Source organism: Trachinotus anak, unplaced genomic scaffold (assembly GCF_046630095.1).
Source record: "Trachinotus anak isolate AG129_WGS33_773 ecotype Australia unplaced genomic scaffold, CSIRO_AGI_Tana_v1 ptg000018l, whole genome shotgun sequence".
Classification (NCBI taxonomy): domain Eukaryota; kingdom Metazoa; phylum Chordata; class Actinopteri; order Carangiformes; family Carangidae; genus Trachinotus; species Trachinotus anak.
Window position 1 is genome coordinate 11,729,884 of NW_027273869.1, and position 18,375 is coordinate 11,748,258.

At 41.0% G+C, this 18,375-nt stretch overlaps 1 protein-coding gene across 11 annotated transcripts in view; it reads left to right on the forward strand.

Annotated features, from left to right (window-relative positions):
- LOC139635389 (proline-rich protein 5-like) overlaps positions 1-18,375 on the forward strand; it is a 22,401-nt gene continuing 4,026 nt past the window's right edge. For 2 of the 11 annotated variants that reach the window (XM_071502664.1, XM_071502663.1), the window contains exons 1-9: positions 3,983-4,545; positions 6,137-6,322; positions 7,404-7,484; positions 8,556-8,662; positions 10,208-10,299; positions 10,379-10,519; positions 14,217-14,361; positions 14,568-14,858; positions 15,199-17,856. In XM_071502664.1, the coding sequence (XP_071358765.1) occupies positions 4,508-4,545; positions 6,137-6,322; positions 7,404-7,484; positions 8,556-8,662; positions 10,208-10,299; positions 10,379-10,519; positions 14,217-14,361; positions 14,568-14,858; positions 15,199-15,551 (1,434 nt within the window). In that variant the 5' untranslated portion in view covers positions 3,983-4,507 and the 3' untranslated portion in view covers positions 15,552-17,856. The other 9 variants (XM_071502673.1, XM_071502666.1, XM_071502671.1 and 6 more) reach the window with 9 other exon arrangements.

The window sequence follows — 18,375 nt, forward strand, 5'->3', positions numbered from 1 at the left end:
CCTCTCTCTCTCTCACGGCGCTGTTACAGCCGTGGACCGTTTCACCAGCCTCCGGTCCTCGCAGAAACACGGGAGATATCTTTTGGTTTCACGGAGCTCTTCAAACACTGAGGACACTCGCTGTGAAGACGTGTGGGGAAAAAAAAAAAAAAAAAGTGAGTACACTGTGTCACCTCCGGCTCAGAAGTCAAGGAAAGCAACTGTTCTCTCGTCAGCTTTTTTTTTTTTTTTTTTTTTTTTTTGAATGATAGAAGAGCAAAGCGACAAGCTTCATGTGAGAAATGCCTGTTGTTGCTTTAAATCTCTACAAGTGACAGAAAACTTCTTGCGTTTTAATTCCACAGGAGAAGATGATTTATTCTAAAGGGGATTCTCCCTCCTTCTAAGTGTCACCGGTGTTGACCATCTTCATGCACCGGGGGCTGCTGCACGCCGGTCGCCCACAGTTAGACAAGAGGCAGGGTAGCTCCTAAAGACAGACACCAGTGGTTTGTTTCAGACGGCAGGACCTCCAGCTTGTGGTTTGGTTTTCTGCCACGGAGGCTGGTGGAGCAGACAGAACCTGCTGCAAGACACAGACGACATTTACTTTAGCACTTGTCTGCTGCAGGGTGGTAATTTCCCTGTCCTGCTGCCAGTCTGCAGAATGGTGTGCTCTGTGTGTGTGTGTGTGTGTGTGTGTAGTGTTTTCCACTTGAAGCAGATTATGGGTGTTAATTTTCAGCAGTGGAGTCCCTGATATCTACTTACAATGCAAACTGTCTGCTGCTGAGAGAGAGGTGGGACGAGGAGGAGGCTTTGTGCTCAGTGAAGTCAGGTTTTCAATGAGTGGGAGTTCGCTGCTCATGAAAATCTGGCCAGTGCCTGAGTTAGACTCACCCTCAAAATTCTTACAACCACGATCCGTGTCACTACAGTCGAAGAGCCCTTAAGCAAGGCACGAAAACACTCAGGTTTATGAAGGAGACAGCAAGTTGGACGCAGGCGGCAGGACTTGCAGCACCCAGATTAAACCTCGGGGCGTGTGTGTGTCATCCAGTTCAGATGCATTTCACTCTGCAGGGCCAAGTGTGATTTACTGGAGCCAAAGTGAGCCAGAGTCATCCATCCACTCAGAGTTACGACTGCAATTTTACTCACTTTTTACCAGACACAAACTTTAACAGTTCAGGGATTGAAAGTGGCCTAAAATCAGCCACTCTCAGCAGGTTCACCTTGACTTTTTTGGAGGCTGCAAATAGAAGGTTAGAGTTATTTTCATGTGGTCAGATCAAGTTACTTTACGTCAAGAGCATATTTGTGTTGTCCAAAGTGGTTCACAAGGAAATCAAAATAAAACTATGTGCTAACAAATTAAAATGAATAGACAGGATAGACTAGGTAACTGCAGCCGCCAGACCACATTAGATCATGGTTTATATTGCATAGCGACAAATATAATTTCCAGGAAGTAAAGCCTGAGCCACTGGAGAGTCATTACTGGCCAAGCAGCCAAACACACATCACTGTTTTAATCTAATCAGACAATGATTGACCAGATGGTGAAAATTAAACAGTTTTATTGCTTTGCTTTGCTTTGCTCAGCCAAAAATGTTAAAACTATCACTGTAATTCACAGACACTTTAATGTTGCATATTTTATCATGTGTTGTCACAAGGCTGCGGAGCAGGGAAACCAAAGAGTGAAAAATGTTGTGGTCAAGATACAGGTCATGAGGCAGCATCTGCCTTACCCTGTTTGGCCCTGTACTACAAACCTGCCTCATATACATTGTCATTGTATCAGTGTGTGTGTGTGTGTGTGTGTGTGTGTGTGTGAGTGCGCGCGAGTGAGAGCGAATGAGTGAGTAGGGGCATTTGAGTTCGTGGTAGGATCAAATGTCTTTCTCAACCACTTTATGTAATTTGATTAGAATACTGTCTTGTTAGCCAGACGGTGAGTCGACACCTGTTCGTCTGTCTCGAGTGAGTCGGCTGCATCTGTCTGAGGTCTCCCGTATTTTACTGCAACACTTACAGAGCACTGGCCATCCCAACAGCTCGTATTTTTAACTACATGGAAAGTGCTGGAAACTACTCGATTGTCTGCGAAGCTGCTATGAGCACGTGTTGCGATTGAAAAATTTTTTTAAATTAGGACAAAGGCCTATGTTTTTCTTTCTGGAAACAATACTGGTGAAAACTGGCGCATTGTTCGCAGCCCATTCATCCCAGGGTCAGATCCATGGGGGCATCAATGTGCAATTCTGCTGCCAGTGTCTTTTTTTTTTTTTTTTTGATACAATCACTGGGAGCCGCCAAGGTTGACAAAGTTCAAATCCTATTCATAGTGGCTTCGTAAAACCACACTGAGATTCAGCTTTCAACCGTTAAATCTTTCACAAATGAAAATGGCTTTTCCAAAACTCAACCCCTCATATTGAAAAAGATGTTTTATGATCAGCAGACTATGTACACGAGCTCACTCAGTTGGTAAACCATAATTAAAAATAGGACGATAATCAGATAGATGTTTGTGGTTTCACCTTTACGCCGTTGTTCTCAAAGGCTTTAACTATCTTTTTCTGCAAAACCTTTCCAGTTTCGAAAAAAACATGTTGATTTTCACTATGGTCGTTCGGACTGAATTAACTGAGGTTTGTTTTCTGAAAATATGCAGTGTTCAGTAAGCCATGGCAATACCAGCACCCTGAAACTGAAGCAAGTAAAACAAATGCAGCCATAAATCATTTTGTTAAAATCACACTGTGCTTTTTGTACTGTGACATGTCGAAATATCTTCAGAGGAAAAAGCCTGTTCACATGGGTTCCAAACTAGAAAACCAACTGCATCCATTAAATGTGTTTAAAGCCCTGTTGTTTGTCAGGTTTCCAGAAGTGGAAGTTTGTGTCGGTCATTAAAATGGTGAGACATGATGGATGATGAGGCTGTTCTCAAGTTGTTCTGTTTGTTTTCTTTTTCAGATGCTGCTTGGTTTGTGGCAAGTACTGGGCGGTCACTAGGTCGCAGGTGTCTGTCAAGGCGAACATGGAGCGAGAGGGCTCATTCAGGAGGTAAGAACATACACACACACACACACACACACACACACACACACACACACACACACACACTGCAACCAGCAGCTCTTACTGATGCAGGAGTTTCACTGCAGCTCCAATACTTTCCCCCCCTTTTCTCTTTTTGTCTCGGTCCTTTGGGAAGGACAAAGATGGATGAAAGTGAAACACGCACACACACGCACACACGCACATACATACACATTCCTGAATGACCTCATTCATTCTTTCACCCATGCAAACATCCCCCCTATCCTCCTTTGTTTAGTAATTAGACCACAGCCTTTTCTCTCGCAACTCTTCCTGTTGTTACAGAGCCAAAAACAAAAAGTATCTACCTCCTGGGCCACATCCACGGCCTTAGATTAATGCAAATGGAGAAACAAATAGGTTTTTTTCATCAGCAGAGGGACTGTCTTTACACACTTTTTGCAGCTCACCGTTTATTTCGAGTCCTTTTATGTTCTGCCTCTGTTATGCTCTGCATCATCCTCTCTTCAGGAGGAAACTATTGACTGAATTGTCAGTGGATTCAGTGGCACGAGGTACGACGTTGCATCTTTTTTTCTGAGAGAATTCGGAAACGCTCTCTCACTTTGACGTGAGCAGTGTGTGCGCGAGTGTGTCCCCTTGTGCGTGTGACTGAGCCCAGGGCTCCTGTTTCTCACACTGACCTATTTAAGTGGAGTTGAACTAAGATCCAGGTTGACAGACGGACCTACAACACACACACACACACACACACACACACACACACATACACACACAGTCTCTCCTCCTCCTTGCCATATTCTTTTACATGCCTCTGATTTTCCATCCTCTCTTTTTTCTCCTCCCAACTTTCTCTCTGTCCACTTCTTTTTCTCTTGCTTCTGCTTTTATGTCCAAATTCAGTTAAGTTCAGTTCAGTTAATGCCGTCCATGTGAGCAGTGTTCATTGGGTATGGATAATTAAATGTACTGAAAACCAAGAAGAAAAAGCAAATAATTCCACAGCAGACGTTAGTGAAACCAGACAAAAATGAACTGGATAAATAAAGAAATATCAAACAGCTTGAAGCTTGAGCTTCTATCTTTCTTGGGACCCACACAGACAGACAGAGAGAAGAAGGAAGTGAAATGTGTGTCACCTTTAAATCCTTCCCCTCCCATTTGGCAGCTCTCAAACCTCAAAGGGTTCCTTTGTTTGCCTGGCACAGGAGCTCACAGAGTCACATGGCCACCAACTGGCACAGACTGGCAAAGGGAGAAAGAGAAAGAGAAGCAAAAGTGGGAGAGAAGAGGGTAGAGAAGAGTAGGGAGAGTAAAGGTGGAGGAATTCAAAAGTGGAAGAAAGAGAAAAGGAGCATGTGAAAGAGACCTATGAGGACAAAGACACTTGTTCTCCTCCACTGTCTTCATCCTCTCCTTCATCCACCTGTCGTTCAGATCAGTGTGACACACACTCATGGAGTGGGGATATGTGGTACCTTTTCAGTTACTTGAGTAAGTACATAATGTGAAGGTGTGAGTGAAGAGAGTGTACTATTACAGTTTTGCTGGTTCGGTTGTTTTAATGAATGAATGTGAAGGAATTTCCACTGCAGCTGTAACATAAACAGTTTTCTACTTGTGTATATATATGCATGTCTGCATACGCAGTGCGTAGTACACACATAATCAACAATCATTTCACCAGAGCTGCAACTAACGATTATTTTCATTTTCAGTTCAGCTGTGGATTATTTTCATGATTAATTGATTCCCATCACAGTTTCCCAGAATGCAATTTAACATCCTCAAATTACTTGTTGTACAACCGATAGTTCAAAAGCTATTCAACTTGCTAAACTAGAAACAACAAAAAGCAGCAAATCTCACATTAAAATAGTTGGAACCACATTTTTTCCCCCAATTTTGGCTTGATTAATTATCAGAATGTAATTATTAAAATCATTTATATATATTCATGTGTTATCAAAATTGTTGCAGATATTTTTTGTCAATTCCCTCATTGATTAATCACCTAATCCTTTCAGCTTTCATATAACACATATACTGTGGATAGAAGAAAACGTTTTTCACATTTACAGTACCTGACATATTTAGCAGTTTTACGCCAGTTTCATTTTCGCTCTCCAACTTCTCTCTCTAACACACAGTCATGTTTGTTCCTCTACTCTTATGAGGATCCATTATGACATAATGTATTCCTAGTCCCCAGCTCAATACCATAGCCATCACTTTTACATATCTGACCTGAACCCTCATCCTGAAATCTCTCTCTGAAGTGAGGATTAGATGAAATCTTCTCACTGTCCAAGTCTTTGAGATTGAATTTACTGCAACATCCATATGATTAAAATCCAAACCTTCAATAGGTATACTTTATTTAAAGATAAAAACTGCATCCTCTCAACTACTCTGCCTTTCAGTGCTGACAGTGAGAACGCTGTTGATTTGTCTTTTATTTCCATGGACTGACTCGTGGTCTGGAAGTAGTCTGAATATTTATGGCATCTCTTCCTCCTCCTGTGCTTCTTTATATGCTTCTCCTCTCACTTCTTTCTTGTCTTTGTCATGTCTCTGCTCTGTCAATCTCTGTTCCTCACTCCACTCTTTTTTTTCCGCACCTCCCTTCATCCCACCCTTTTCACATCATCCTTCCTCTTTCTTGCTCTCTCCTTGAGCTTCGTCTCTCTCCATCTTCCTCCTCCGTCAGGTCGACTGACTTTACAATTTGCTCCCCGTACCTGCCTCACTACTGCATGTTTCCCAAGCAGTGTAGTACATCTGTTTGTGTAAACATGAACAGATGGCTAATAAAAACTAATCACCCCTCAGTAAATGCTGATGTTGTCAGCTATTAAATCTGAAGAAATGACATTTTGAGGAATCATTTCGACACAAAAATCTCTGTGTTTTCACCCCCAAGCTTTTAAAAGCATACAGCTTCAGAGGTGAATAAAACCAGACTATTGTGTTTGACTTGGATCGATGAAACCAGCTCCACTCTCCACATCACTGTGGTCCAATCCCAACCCTGAATGCACTTTTGTTATTATTGTTTCTCTCTTTCTTCCTTTTGGATTTCGAGGAGTCTCCACAGCAAACTGAGGTTGGGCAGCGGCTCGTCCTCCAGTCTGACTGACCTCTCGCAGGCGAAAATCCCAGCAGGGGGAGGTGGGGAGAAGGGAGGAACAGCTGGCGGGCTGGCAGAGGAGTGCAGCAAGGACAAAGGGACCCAGCAGAGGAGGGCCGGGGCCAACGCCACCTGGAACAGGTCAGTCAAGCCTTAAGTGTGAGCCACGTTGGTTTACTTCATGAAAGTGAAAATGTGTGTGTTTTTTTTGGGCCATCAATGTGTCTGTATTCAAGCTCTCATGCTTATTTTTACACACACATGTGACTGTGTGCATATCCGCTCTTCACTGTTGGAATAAACATCCCCAGAAGAAAGCCGTATTGCTGCCATTCTTCACGCTATGAATAGGATCTTTTTTATGCGCACACAAACTCACATACATGCACATAAGCATCAGCTCTTTCTGCGAGCTCCCCTCAGGCTCCATCACCATCTCTCTTTACCTCCATCCGTCTCTCACTCCTCTTTTTATGTCATTCTGCCTCATAGATTCTTTTCTTCCGGGCTCTTCTCTCTCTTTTCTCTGGTTATTTTTATGGTTTTTCAGCTTTATTTGAAACTAGACAGCACAGAGTGGAAAGCAGGAGCTCTCAGTTTGCTGGGTGGTTGGAAGGATGCATGAACCACATGATCTGGACTGAATCCTGCAGTGATTATGTTTTACGCTCCTGTTTTGTTTTCTGCTGCCTTTTTTTTTTTTTTTTTTTTTTTTTACTTTGTTTACAGGCTTTAATCCAGATTCACAGTTTGATCAAGGTTACTGTGCAGAGACACTGCGCGCCTGTGTGTATGCACATATGAATGTGTTCATGGTCAGTGCCCTGCAGTTGTGCAAAATAAAATTTAGATGGTTTACTTCCTCTTCTACTGTATCAGGTGTAGTGGTAGACTCCCTGAGGCGTATCTTCTCTATGTTATTTGCACTCACTGATGTAAGCATGTTTCTGTGTGAGCCTTGAGCCTCCATCCATCCTGCACAACTTATGATGTACTGTGTGTATATTGTGCATATGAACACCTGTACCTCAGTCTGAAGGAATTATATTATATATCTAAAGGAGCCGTATTATAGCTCTACTTTGTAACTTTAGCTTCTAATGCTTTATTATTTTTCATAAAAACTTTTGCATGTTGATGATTAATTGAATGTTCTACAAATGAGTCATTAGTTTTTGTGAACAAGTGTTTACTAAATGCTTCCCTGTGTGTTCATTTGCAGTATCCACAATGCAGTGATCTCTGTTTTCCAGAGGAAGGATCTGGGAGAAAATGAACTCTACACTCTGAATGAAGGTGTCAGGTTAGCTCCCTCTCTCTCCATCCATGCTTCTGCCTGTTTTCTTGTTGACTTTCACACACACACACACACACACACACAGTAATTTTTTAGCTTGAGCTGGTTTGTATTTTAGGACGCTGGAGTAAATTATAGTGTTGTGTTCTGTAATTCCTCGTCTTCCTTCACTGTAGCTGCAGAATTCCTGCAGGCACAAACCCTCTTTCTCACTTCTAGGCACAATGACAGCTTCAGCATGCTAAATTTAGTCTTCACTGAAACATTAACGCATACAGTTATTGTTGTTGCATCATTCCCAGCTGCACCAATGGTAATGTGTTTTTTTCCCTCTGCTGTTCTTGACTGTGTACTGTCCACTAAATCAGAAACACCTTGAAACAGTTTGAGAGGGGAGATGACAGGCTGAGGTTACAGAGGGGTCACCGCTGTGTGTTAAGTGTTTAAATACAGTGTAGCTGAGGGCAGTTGACACAGGACTGTCAAATCAGACTCCAGTCATGTACAGTAAATATAATACACTATATACACTATACACAATACTTGGTGCAACAGCCATGGGTTGATGCTGTTGTATCCGAAATGGAATAAAATAAAAAATTATTCTTCACACAGAAATAATCCTGATGTGTCCTGTATCTAATAAGAGACAAACAAGTTTTGTTCAATTATATTTTTATGTCTCCAAACATGCTCTGTTTGTACAGTGATGTTTTGTGTGCCACAGAGATTAAAGGTCAACTTTTCTCCTCCTATAATAACACCAACTGAGCCGTCATACTAATCTGTACTGTATGTTAGTGTGTCTGTGTGTGTGTGTGTGTGCGCGCTTATCAGTGTAAAATCCTGTTGTTGAAGTGTTCAGATGTTTCTGTAGCCTTTGTTTTCAGTGAGAACATCTTTTCTCATTTCCTGAGTCTGCTGCTGTTTAAACACTGCAGCTTGCATACACAATCTTATTACTTCTGGTTCATATTCAGCCTTTGGAAGAGTCAGTCATGGTCTGTGTGTGTGGGGGGATTTGCCAGTTTCATATGTGTACATGTACAGTTTTTCTTTCTTTCTTTTTTTTTGCAGGCAGCTTCTGAAGACGGAGCTGGGCTCCTTCTTTACTGAGTACCTTCAGAACCAGCTGCTCACTAAAGGCATGGTCATACTGAGAGACAAGATCCGCTTCTATGAAGGTACTTTAATAAAGTAATGTCTTTTTGTTCAAAGAGAATTACGTACAAATATAAAGTACTAAAAATGTCTTTTTCTAATAAATTGTTAACTGAGAGAATAAAAGGATCTAGAGAGATTGACGACAACATCATTGTCTCACTATCGCTGAGCTCGAGGTCTGAGGCACTGGAACAAATCTATAGAGATTAAATGTACATATAAGGCTGCAGGTATGAAAACATCTGAATATTGAAGCTATATTGGTTGTTGTTTTGTTAAGAATGATATAAATACATATTAACCGGTAGGAAGAGTATGTAAGTTGTTAAAAGAAGTTGTATCTGTAAAGACTGTTACTTGCAGATTTCCAGGGAAGTAAAATTTTAACAACATGCTAAAAGAGGTGAAAAAAGTCCTGACTTTTTGATTTCTCTTTAGTAATGCTGTTTGATAAGAAGTATTCCCGGTGCCAGTGATTCATTCCAGGGAAACTCAGACATGAGCGTTCAGAGGTTTTATCTCACTGTGACACAGCTAGCAGGGAAAAATAATAATTGACTAAAATTCCAGATTCAGAGTTAACCGTTTAACTATTAGTTTAAACTGTGAGAATAGACAGGGCTTTATCTCTCCAATCTCTCCACCATCACTCCTAGTGAAAGACAGTTTTCTGCAGTGCATAACTGTATGCGCACACACACACACACACACACACACACACACACACACACACACACACACACACACACACACACACAGTCAGAGTGAAAGGGAGAGCTTGAATAGGTGAGAAAAACTGACATGAAAATGATTTTGTTCTGTCTGTTGTGGTAAATTTGTGACCTTCATTTAAAGCAACTGTGAAATTATGAAACACACACACACACACACACACTGACTATGTCGTCAGAGGAAGTGATGCTTTACGTCAGTTATACAACAATCAGTCAGAGAGAAACTTGAAATAAGACAAACCACAGTGACTTACAGACCCTGTGTGCGTTTATGTGGAATAAATCTGGCTGCGCTGCAAAGTAAACTTTGGGAAAATCTGATCAATTTCAGGACTGAGGATGACCTGTTGACCTCGTGTCATTTAGGAATTTATCCCCCATTTCTGTGTTCCATGGGACATATTCACACTATGTGTTTCTGTCAAATAATGACCAAATCACATAGCCCAAGGTTTATTTTGAGCCTGTTCCACAGTAAAACCAAACGCTATTACATGGCATCCATTTTATTATCTTTGACTATCTCACAAAGCCTCGAATGGAGTCGCCCTGCTGTTGTAGAAAGATGCACAAAAAAATCAAAAATCAAGGAATGCAGACAAAAAAAACCCTCAAACACCAAGATGCCAGTTCACACAGGTTGTGAATTTTTACTTCACAAATTAGGCCTCTATCATGTCCAACATGCAACACATGCAGGTATTTGTGTGGGAGAGACAACCACACAAATATTTTTCCAAAACATCCAGTAGACTTAAATCTTTTCACATATGCCAGAAGGTCTTGTCGCTTTTCTTTACTTTCTAATTTTCTCCTAATTTTGCCAAAAAGGTCAGAAGTTGTTGGACTCTCTCGCTGACACATGGGATTTCTTCTTCTGTGATGTTCTGTCCATGCTGCAGGCCATCTTCTATCCCGTACAGGTACACGCACCCATTTACACACTCACATTGATGATTCTCTTTACACAACTCTATGATATTGACGCGTGTGTGTTTTCAGGGAAAGGAGCCGTCAGTGCGTCAGCTGGCTCTGCTCCACTTCAGGAACATCATCACCCTGAACCTGAAGCTGGACGAGGCTCTTTCTCGACCACGAGCCAGAGTTCCTCCTTCTATCATACAGATGCTGCTAATACTACAGGTACACAAGCCCTCTTTCTATGTGTGTGTGTTGTCAAACACACATCCATGACTGATGTGGGGTGAGGGAAGAGGATAAATAACAACAGATGGGGAAAGAGGTTGAGTTTTTTTCTGCAAAGGGATCTCACAGGAAGTAATCTCAGTGTGAACACAGATCACAGTCTTCCCATGACCACTCAGTACCCTCTGCACCATGTCTGTGTGTGTGTGTGTGTGTGTGTGTGTGTGTGTGTGTGTGTGTGTGTGTGTGGTTGAGGGAGTGTTTGTGTAGATGTTTGCTTGTTTGACTTACCCATGTTTGCACTGTCCTTTAAAACCGTGAGATCCTCACAATTGTTATGAGTAGAGCTTATTAGATCTCATTAGCCAAAACTTAATTTTTATACTGAGTGTGGAATTCACATTAAGGCAAAGAGTCTTGTCTGTTAAGTAACGGCAGCACAGACATTCATGTGCCCCCTGTGGAAAATTTGACATAATTATATATGCAGCTGGACTAGTTTTATTTGGTTTAGTTACTCATCCACTGTAGTGACGCACAGCTGCGCACAGTAAATTGTCCATTACCTTCATTTCCTATGGGAACAGAAAGAGTAGTTTACTTGTCATTTAACTGCGGTGTTGCTCTACTCTTCATGCACAGTACAAATACTGTGTTTTCAAGTTAAGACGCCGCAAAATTGTATCCATCTCCATGACTGCATTTTCACTCGTTGTTGATCACATCCATAGTTCACTGTTGAATGTATCCTTCATAATTCTAGTATAGAGTGAGAGTATAGAGGTTGATACTGTGCAGTTTTATGAGCCTGTAAAAATAATTCAAATGGGAAAATTTTTTTTTTTTTTTTTGATTGAACTGCAAACAGACGTACAACTATTGTGAAAAGGTTTATCACCGCTGCATCACAGTAGTCAGTGCTCCACTTCTCAGAAGATGACAGAAAGTATTGCTTCTGAGTGCAGAAGTAAAAGTGCATGAAAAGAGAGCATGTGAACACCAGATAACCACAGCATCCTTCGTTTTGAATTGCTGATCAAGACGAAGTGCAAATATTTAGGTGTAAAGAAAGCTCGGAGGCAAGGCACTCAGTGTGAACTTTAACACGTGATAATGTAGAAACAAATCATAAAATAGGAATGCACATTTAGGCCTTTTCTGGATATTTTACTATCTTATTTAAGGCATTGAAAGAAAAGATATTTTTGCAACCAGCCTTATCTCTTTTTATCATTTGAAACCAGCTGACTTCCTTTAGAGACCCCAGCTGATAAAATGGCTTGTCAGTGAACCTTTGAGATATTTTAACAGCACAACAATCACCCGCATACTTAGGAACAAGAAGGAGAATGGGTTTCAACTTTTCTTGAAAAAGCCACTGAGTAACCTGAGAGGGAATCAGGTTATGAAGACACTTTTTCAGCAGTGACTAAAAACACATTCATCAATGGTTATTTTTCTGTGTAAGATTTAAGCAACCTTTGGCTCCCGATGGATCACAAGAGGCGGTCTCTATAGTTTATTAAGCAGTGGACAAGCCAGTCAAAGATTATTGTGGGATTTTAGTGTTAACAGCTAACATTTAACCTGTATGCCAGTCTTCCAAAAACTTTAAAGTTAGGAATTTTTTGGTCAGAGGCAAGATGTGGGTCAGGGAGTGAATTAAGTGGATTAAATGTGCTCTCAAGTGTGTTTGGGTGCGTGAACTGTGAGTCTGTGAGAGTGTGTCTGTTTCTTTGTGTGTGTGTGTGTTTTGGTTAGCTTGGACATTGTAGTGACTCACTGACCCAAATCTGCTGCTCCCCGACTCAAACAGAGTAAAAGAAAAGACACAAATAGAAAACAGGATATATTTATTTTCTCGGTATATGCGCTGCGTCTGCACACAAACATAAAAACAGCAGAAAGGAGAGAAAGAGAAAAACAGGTAGAGTCGAGGGTATGAAAGCAGACAGGAAAGCAGGGCAGCGAAGAAAAAAAGTCTGAGAGAGATTAAATTCAGCAGTGGATGTTGGCTGTTTGCTACTTCTTGTTTCATCTGTTAGTAATTTCCCTTTCATTCTGTTAAGATGCTGTGACGCCAATTCACTGAAGTCTGTTCTATTTATGTGGTTTGTTTCTGTGCTGTGGTTTTGATGCATGGGCTCCATGATTCAGAGCGTTGAAATTTGATTGAACTCTCCTTTGTTATTCAGACACATATCATACCCCTTAATGTGAGAATTAGTTTAAATCCAACTTCGAAAAGTGTTTGTGAGGTCACCTAACTAGGAAATATGGCACCCGGAGGTGGTGGCTTTAACTAGACAGAAACAAAGATCCTGAGCCTTTCAAACTGCAAAGTTCTTGTTTGTTATTCATGGCGGCTCTCACTTCATAAAGCAGCAGCGTCTTGATTATAAGGGTAATTTACTTGCAAGTGATGTCCTTTAAAACACACTAACATCAAATGCACAGTGGGTTTGAGCGTCGCTGCAGAGATGAAAACTGTAATGCCATTTTCCTGGCGACAGTGTAAAAAAAAAATATTTCGGTCCCATGAAACAAGAAGAACCATCAATAAACAATAAACAGGGCAATGAGGGCTCCACATATGCAGAGAGGATGTAAAAGCAGGATGCTTCCAAAGTTGCAAGCTTCCCTCCACAGGGGGAAAGGCCTCCTTTATTCCATTAAGGAGTTTGGTTGTGATTGTGCTGTGAGAGCAGATGTTGTCGTGTCCCGAGCTCTTCTTCCTCGTCTTCTTAGTTTATAGTGGTGTTTCGCATTGTTCTAAAACTTAGACCTCAACCCAGCCTACCCATGTCATTCAAGCTGCTCTAATCGATGTTTTTATATTAATGAGGAATCAAATGTGTAATGTGACAGGTGTCGCCCGTAGTGATGAATCTATATATTGATGTCTTGGGGCTCATTGTTTTAATTTTATGGTTGCCAACTTAACTGTTTCGGTTCTGTCTCACAGCTGTCATCAGTGTTGCTTCCAGTAGAAGCAGACAATTTCAAAAATTTCAAACCGGAAACTGAACTGAGCCCAAAGCCTCGGACTAAGTTAACTCTACTTTCTCTGGAGGTCTTTTAGTTCCCTGTACTCTTACACTTTTCACGCCATTACCACACAGGAAACTAAGTTCCCTTTGGTCTAAGGATGTGCATGATTTTCAGTTAATTGCACTCCTCTGATCTCTGTTGTGGACTCATCATTCTGTATGCAGTAAAGTTTAATCCAAGAATGACAAAGATAATGATCGTACAAAGTTTACATTCTTTGCGGTCGGTTTCATCGTGGAGTTTATACCCATTGTTGTTGTTGTTTGAGACAGAAATCGTGTCGATATTAAACCAGTTAAATCAGTTTGTTTTTCTATCTGAACATGTTTATACAAGTCTGAGACACTGTCTGCTGTTTTACTCATGTTGTCCTCTGGCTGGGTTTATAAAAGCATAGTGTCTCCTACTGGCAGCTCTCACTCCATTATGTTTGAAACAGTATTAACATTCAGAGACCACTGAGATCGAGTGTTTGATACAATCATAGAAAGCCAAGCTCTTTCTTTCTTTCTTTCTTTCTTTCTTTCTTTTTTTCATGGCTTTTAAAGTTTCCACTGCCACTGGCCAACAAGTAGCAATTACTGGCTAATACACAACCTTGTGTTTCTGACTGTGTTTTTGTTTGTGTGTTTGTTTGATGCAGGGTGTCCATGAATCTAAAGGTGTAACAGACGACTACCTGCGTCTGGAGTCTCTCATCCAGAAGGTGGTCTCTCCCTACCTCGGGACTCATGGCTTATATTCCAGAGATGGATCCTCCAATCTGCACTGCTCCTCTTGCCTATTAGGTGTGTGTGTGTGTGTGTGTGTGTGTGTGTGTGTGTGTTGTGTGAATGTCTGTATGCTTCTATCTGTTTTAAGTTCCACATTTCTGTGTTTATGTGTTCTCTTGTACTCAAGGTTTTCTGTGGTGTTCTGTGGCCTGTTTTCAAGTATAAAGTAATCTGAATTTAAAGGTAATCTTTTTTTCCCCCGTCTGTCTCACTCTCTTTAGAAAAGCGTTTACAGCGCTCCTGGCCCTCCAAACCAGGCAACTCCCCCATCGCCAAAAATCCAGTGGTACGGTCTAAAAGCTACAATGTCCCCATGCTGACTCCTGTGGTGGAATATGACACAGACTCCTCCATAGGAGGTGGCACATGTATCAGACGACACTCCGTCTCTGAGATGACGTCCTGCGTGGAGGAAAGCGGCGCTGAATCCACCACCAACGCCACCAGTAACACCAGCATATCCAGCCTCGCCAACCACTCCCCGGCTTCAACAGAATTTGTTGCACTTTCAGGTAGGAGATATAACAAAGCAACTACAACTTTCAAGACTGCAATAGTTAGCTCTGTCTTGAGGACAATATGTTTCAGATGACCTTAAACTTTAATTAAACTTCTAATTAAACTTGAAGTTTAAGAAGGTCTGAAAAACAGTTTCCATCTTACTGAACTTCGTACAAACATATTTTTTATCTTTAAGTGTTTGAAAAATGAATTAAGTTAGTTACTAATGCTGTATTCTCCACATGACAGAATAAACAGGAAGCTGATGAACAAAGACCCAAAAGACTTCTTATCATTTTTAACATATTCATCATTAGATTCACTGTGAAACTTTTACTGTCTTTGTTTCAGACACTGTGACCTCCAGCCAGGACCCCCATCCCAGAGTTGCTGACAGTCCCGCGGGTCCCCACCCACGCCAGCCACAGCATCCCTCCCCAGGCATCCTGCCTGAGCCTTCCCCAGGTGAGGACACACATGGCGCAGGATCGCTGGCGTGGGACTCCCCCTCGTCCTCCAGAGTGCTGGCTCAGGACACGAGCTCCGGTCCCAGTCCCTTGTCCAGTCCGGACATCCTGATGGACCACGTCCTGGAGTCTTTGGACTCAGAGCCGGAGCAGGACGGCATCTTTCTGGACTTCTCACGACGTTGTTCTGGAGGGTCAACACACAGCAGAGACAGCAGCAGGCAGAGTGTGGCGTGACACACAGACACACACAATCACATTTATCTAAGGAGACACACGCGTGCAGACAATGCTGAGCCATTACTGACACTCCTGTGATGCCCCCTGCTGTTTCCTGACATATCATCAGGTATTCTATCAAACTGAATTATTTTTAAATGTAATGTTGCCTTCAATCTCTAAAAACTCTATGCTCATGATGACCAGTAAATATTTGAATTTGTCACTTTTGGAGCTGGAAACATCACCTCTGGCCTCTGTGGGAAGCTACAATCACACTGAACACTTGACTTTCAAACTAAACTATAACTATTGTACTGCAGACAGGAGTGGTTGTTTCATAGGTTTTCTCTCTCAGAGGTGATTTTCCCCTTTTTTCTCTTATGAATGAAAAATGAAAATGTTTTACCATTGTTAAATATCTCTTCAAGACCAGGGCTATTCTATAGCTTGGGTTAATTCAAACTTTTATCATTTCAAATATAAGATAAACTTTCCACTTTGACATTTTTCTATGGTTGGTTGAACCTCAACATATTTTATTAATTGATTATTAAAATATTGAATATGAATTTTGCACTTTTGACTTCAAGTCTAAACCTACTGGTTTCTGCATTTCTGCTTTTAATCAAAAACTCTTATTTAGTATTTAGATACTAGAAAAATACCAGTGTTGAATATACGGAGTGTATAAAGAGAGGCTTCTACTCCTGCCAGGAGAGAGTGCTTCATGGTGTAATTAGCATCTCAAGGGAAGAAACAAATCATAAGTCAACATGAGAAAGAAATCGTTACTCTGTTGGAATTCTTTTTCACATCTTTTCAGTGTATTTTTATTTATTTCTTCTATTTATTTTTATTTGAAAGGGCTATCAAATCACAGCTTAGGTTAAGGTTAACCTGACCTTAAGCCGAACCCTCACTTCACAGTAATTTCTCCCACGGTTCCCATCTCATCACAGGCCCTGAGCTGTGAGCAAAGATTATTTTAAAATTTTTAAGATGATGTTTCATTTAAATAAAGATTTGGGCAAGATATTTTCTTAAAGGTAGTTTATTTTTAACAATGGAAACCTTTAAATGATGATGAATACAGTCTTTGCAGCTTGCCAAGAAGACAACAGCCGCCCTTCTTCCAATTATAGTTTTGGTGTAATTTTACTGTTTTCGAACCTCGGACTTCTTCCTTCCACTTCCTGCCAAATCAAAACCGTCACTGAAACTTGTCTCTGCGTCAGTGCATGAAGGATGTGTGAGTGGGCGGTTCAGTCAGTCAGTGTCTCTTCAATCAAGAAGATATTGGGGACTTTGAACTTGTTGTATTTACAAAGGCCCCTGTTATCCCTAGAGTGCAGTGTTTATTTGGTTATTTTAGTGGTAATTATTTGTACGAATATTTTCAGATGTTAGCGAAAGACAATACTTTCACAGGAACATTCAGGACCCTGCCCACTCCTGACTCTCAGACTAGAGGTGTGTTACCAGATACTAAAATCTACCCTGGGCTTATCTCAGCTCTTCTCACATTATATTGGTACACACTTAAAATAGCAGAAAGATACATCTGAAGACTCGGTCATACAACTATAGTATGTTCTTCTCAAACAACCATTTTCCTTGGGGGAAAAAAAAAAAAAATCACATCCAGACCACAAACATTTCCTGTTTCTGCATGAATACCGTCATTAAAGAGATGTAATGTGTGCTGTGCTCACTGCTCAATGAGGGACCCAGTTTAATACTAAACAATAAGATGAATGCGGTTTACCGAATAATCAAATCTGCATTTCATTCTAAGAATAGAAATAAACTTCTACTTCGTAAAAAAAAAAAAATATCCTCTCAACACGGATTATTAATAACATGTCACAGATATTGTGTTTAAATACATAGATATGTGGTTACCTCCTGGTAATCACAGCTTGATACACTTGATATGGACCAATAATGTAAAATGGTCTTGTTTAGGTCTTCAGGTTTGAATGCAAGATGTGAAAACTTTGCAGACACTGCCCCCTTGCGTCGTTCTTAACACTGTGCAAAGAGTGTGTGTGGCATTTTGTTTCCCATCAAGCAGATGCAGTGATGATGATGATGATGAGGGGCGGAAAAAGGCGGCGTGGCCCTTTAAACCGCCGGCGGGAGAGGAAGGTGAGGAGCTAATGAGATACACCTGTGTTTATCCAGTTTCTATCAGTCTGCTCAAACACAAGAGCAGGAGTGAAGGACGCAGAAAAAAACTGTTGTGAGGCAGTTGTTTCGAGAACCGGGAGGATTTTTCTGGACTTTCCCACCTGATGAATCCCAGGTGATCCTGAAACAGGTTAGGATGAATTTTTTTTTTTTTTTTTTTTTTTTTTTTTTAATTCCTTCAACTTTCCAATCTCCTCATACGCTCTGCCTCTGCATTATTGATCAAATTCAGACTGTGGAGTTGAAATTAGTATTCTCTTTGATTATTTTATTGAACATGGGCTGAAAAAGATGTTATACCGCTTGAATATTTATTTATTTGGATGATTATCCCGTTTCCCGACATCAGCTTTTATCTCTGTTGAAACCAAATCGTGTTTTTACTTGTGCCCATTTATACTACAACACAAGTACCCACAAAGATAGTAGGTGCTTTAGAGTCATAACAGGCAGATCTTAGGTCAGATTTACAGTGAAGGGAAATAGCATCTGATCTTTAACACCAGTCAGAGAGGTCAATGTGATTGACACTAGAGAAAATTAGTCCAGTTTGAAACATTAAATTGTCTCCCTGTTTGTGATGGTAATCACCTCACTCTTCCCAAATCTGCCTGTACTAATCTGCACTCCCTATGTCAACAGTGTTTAT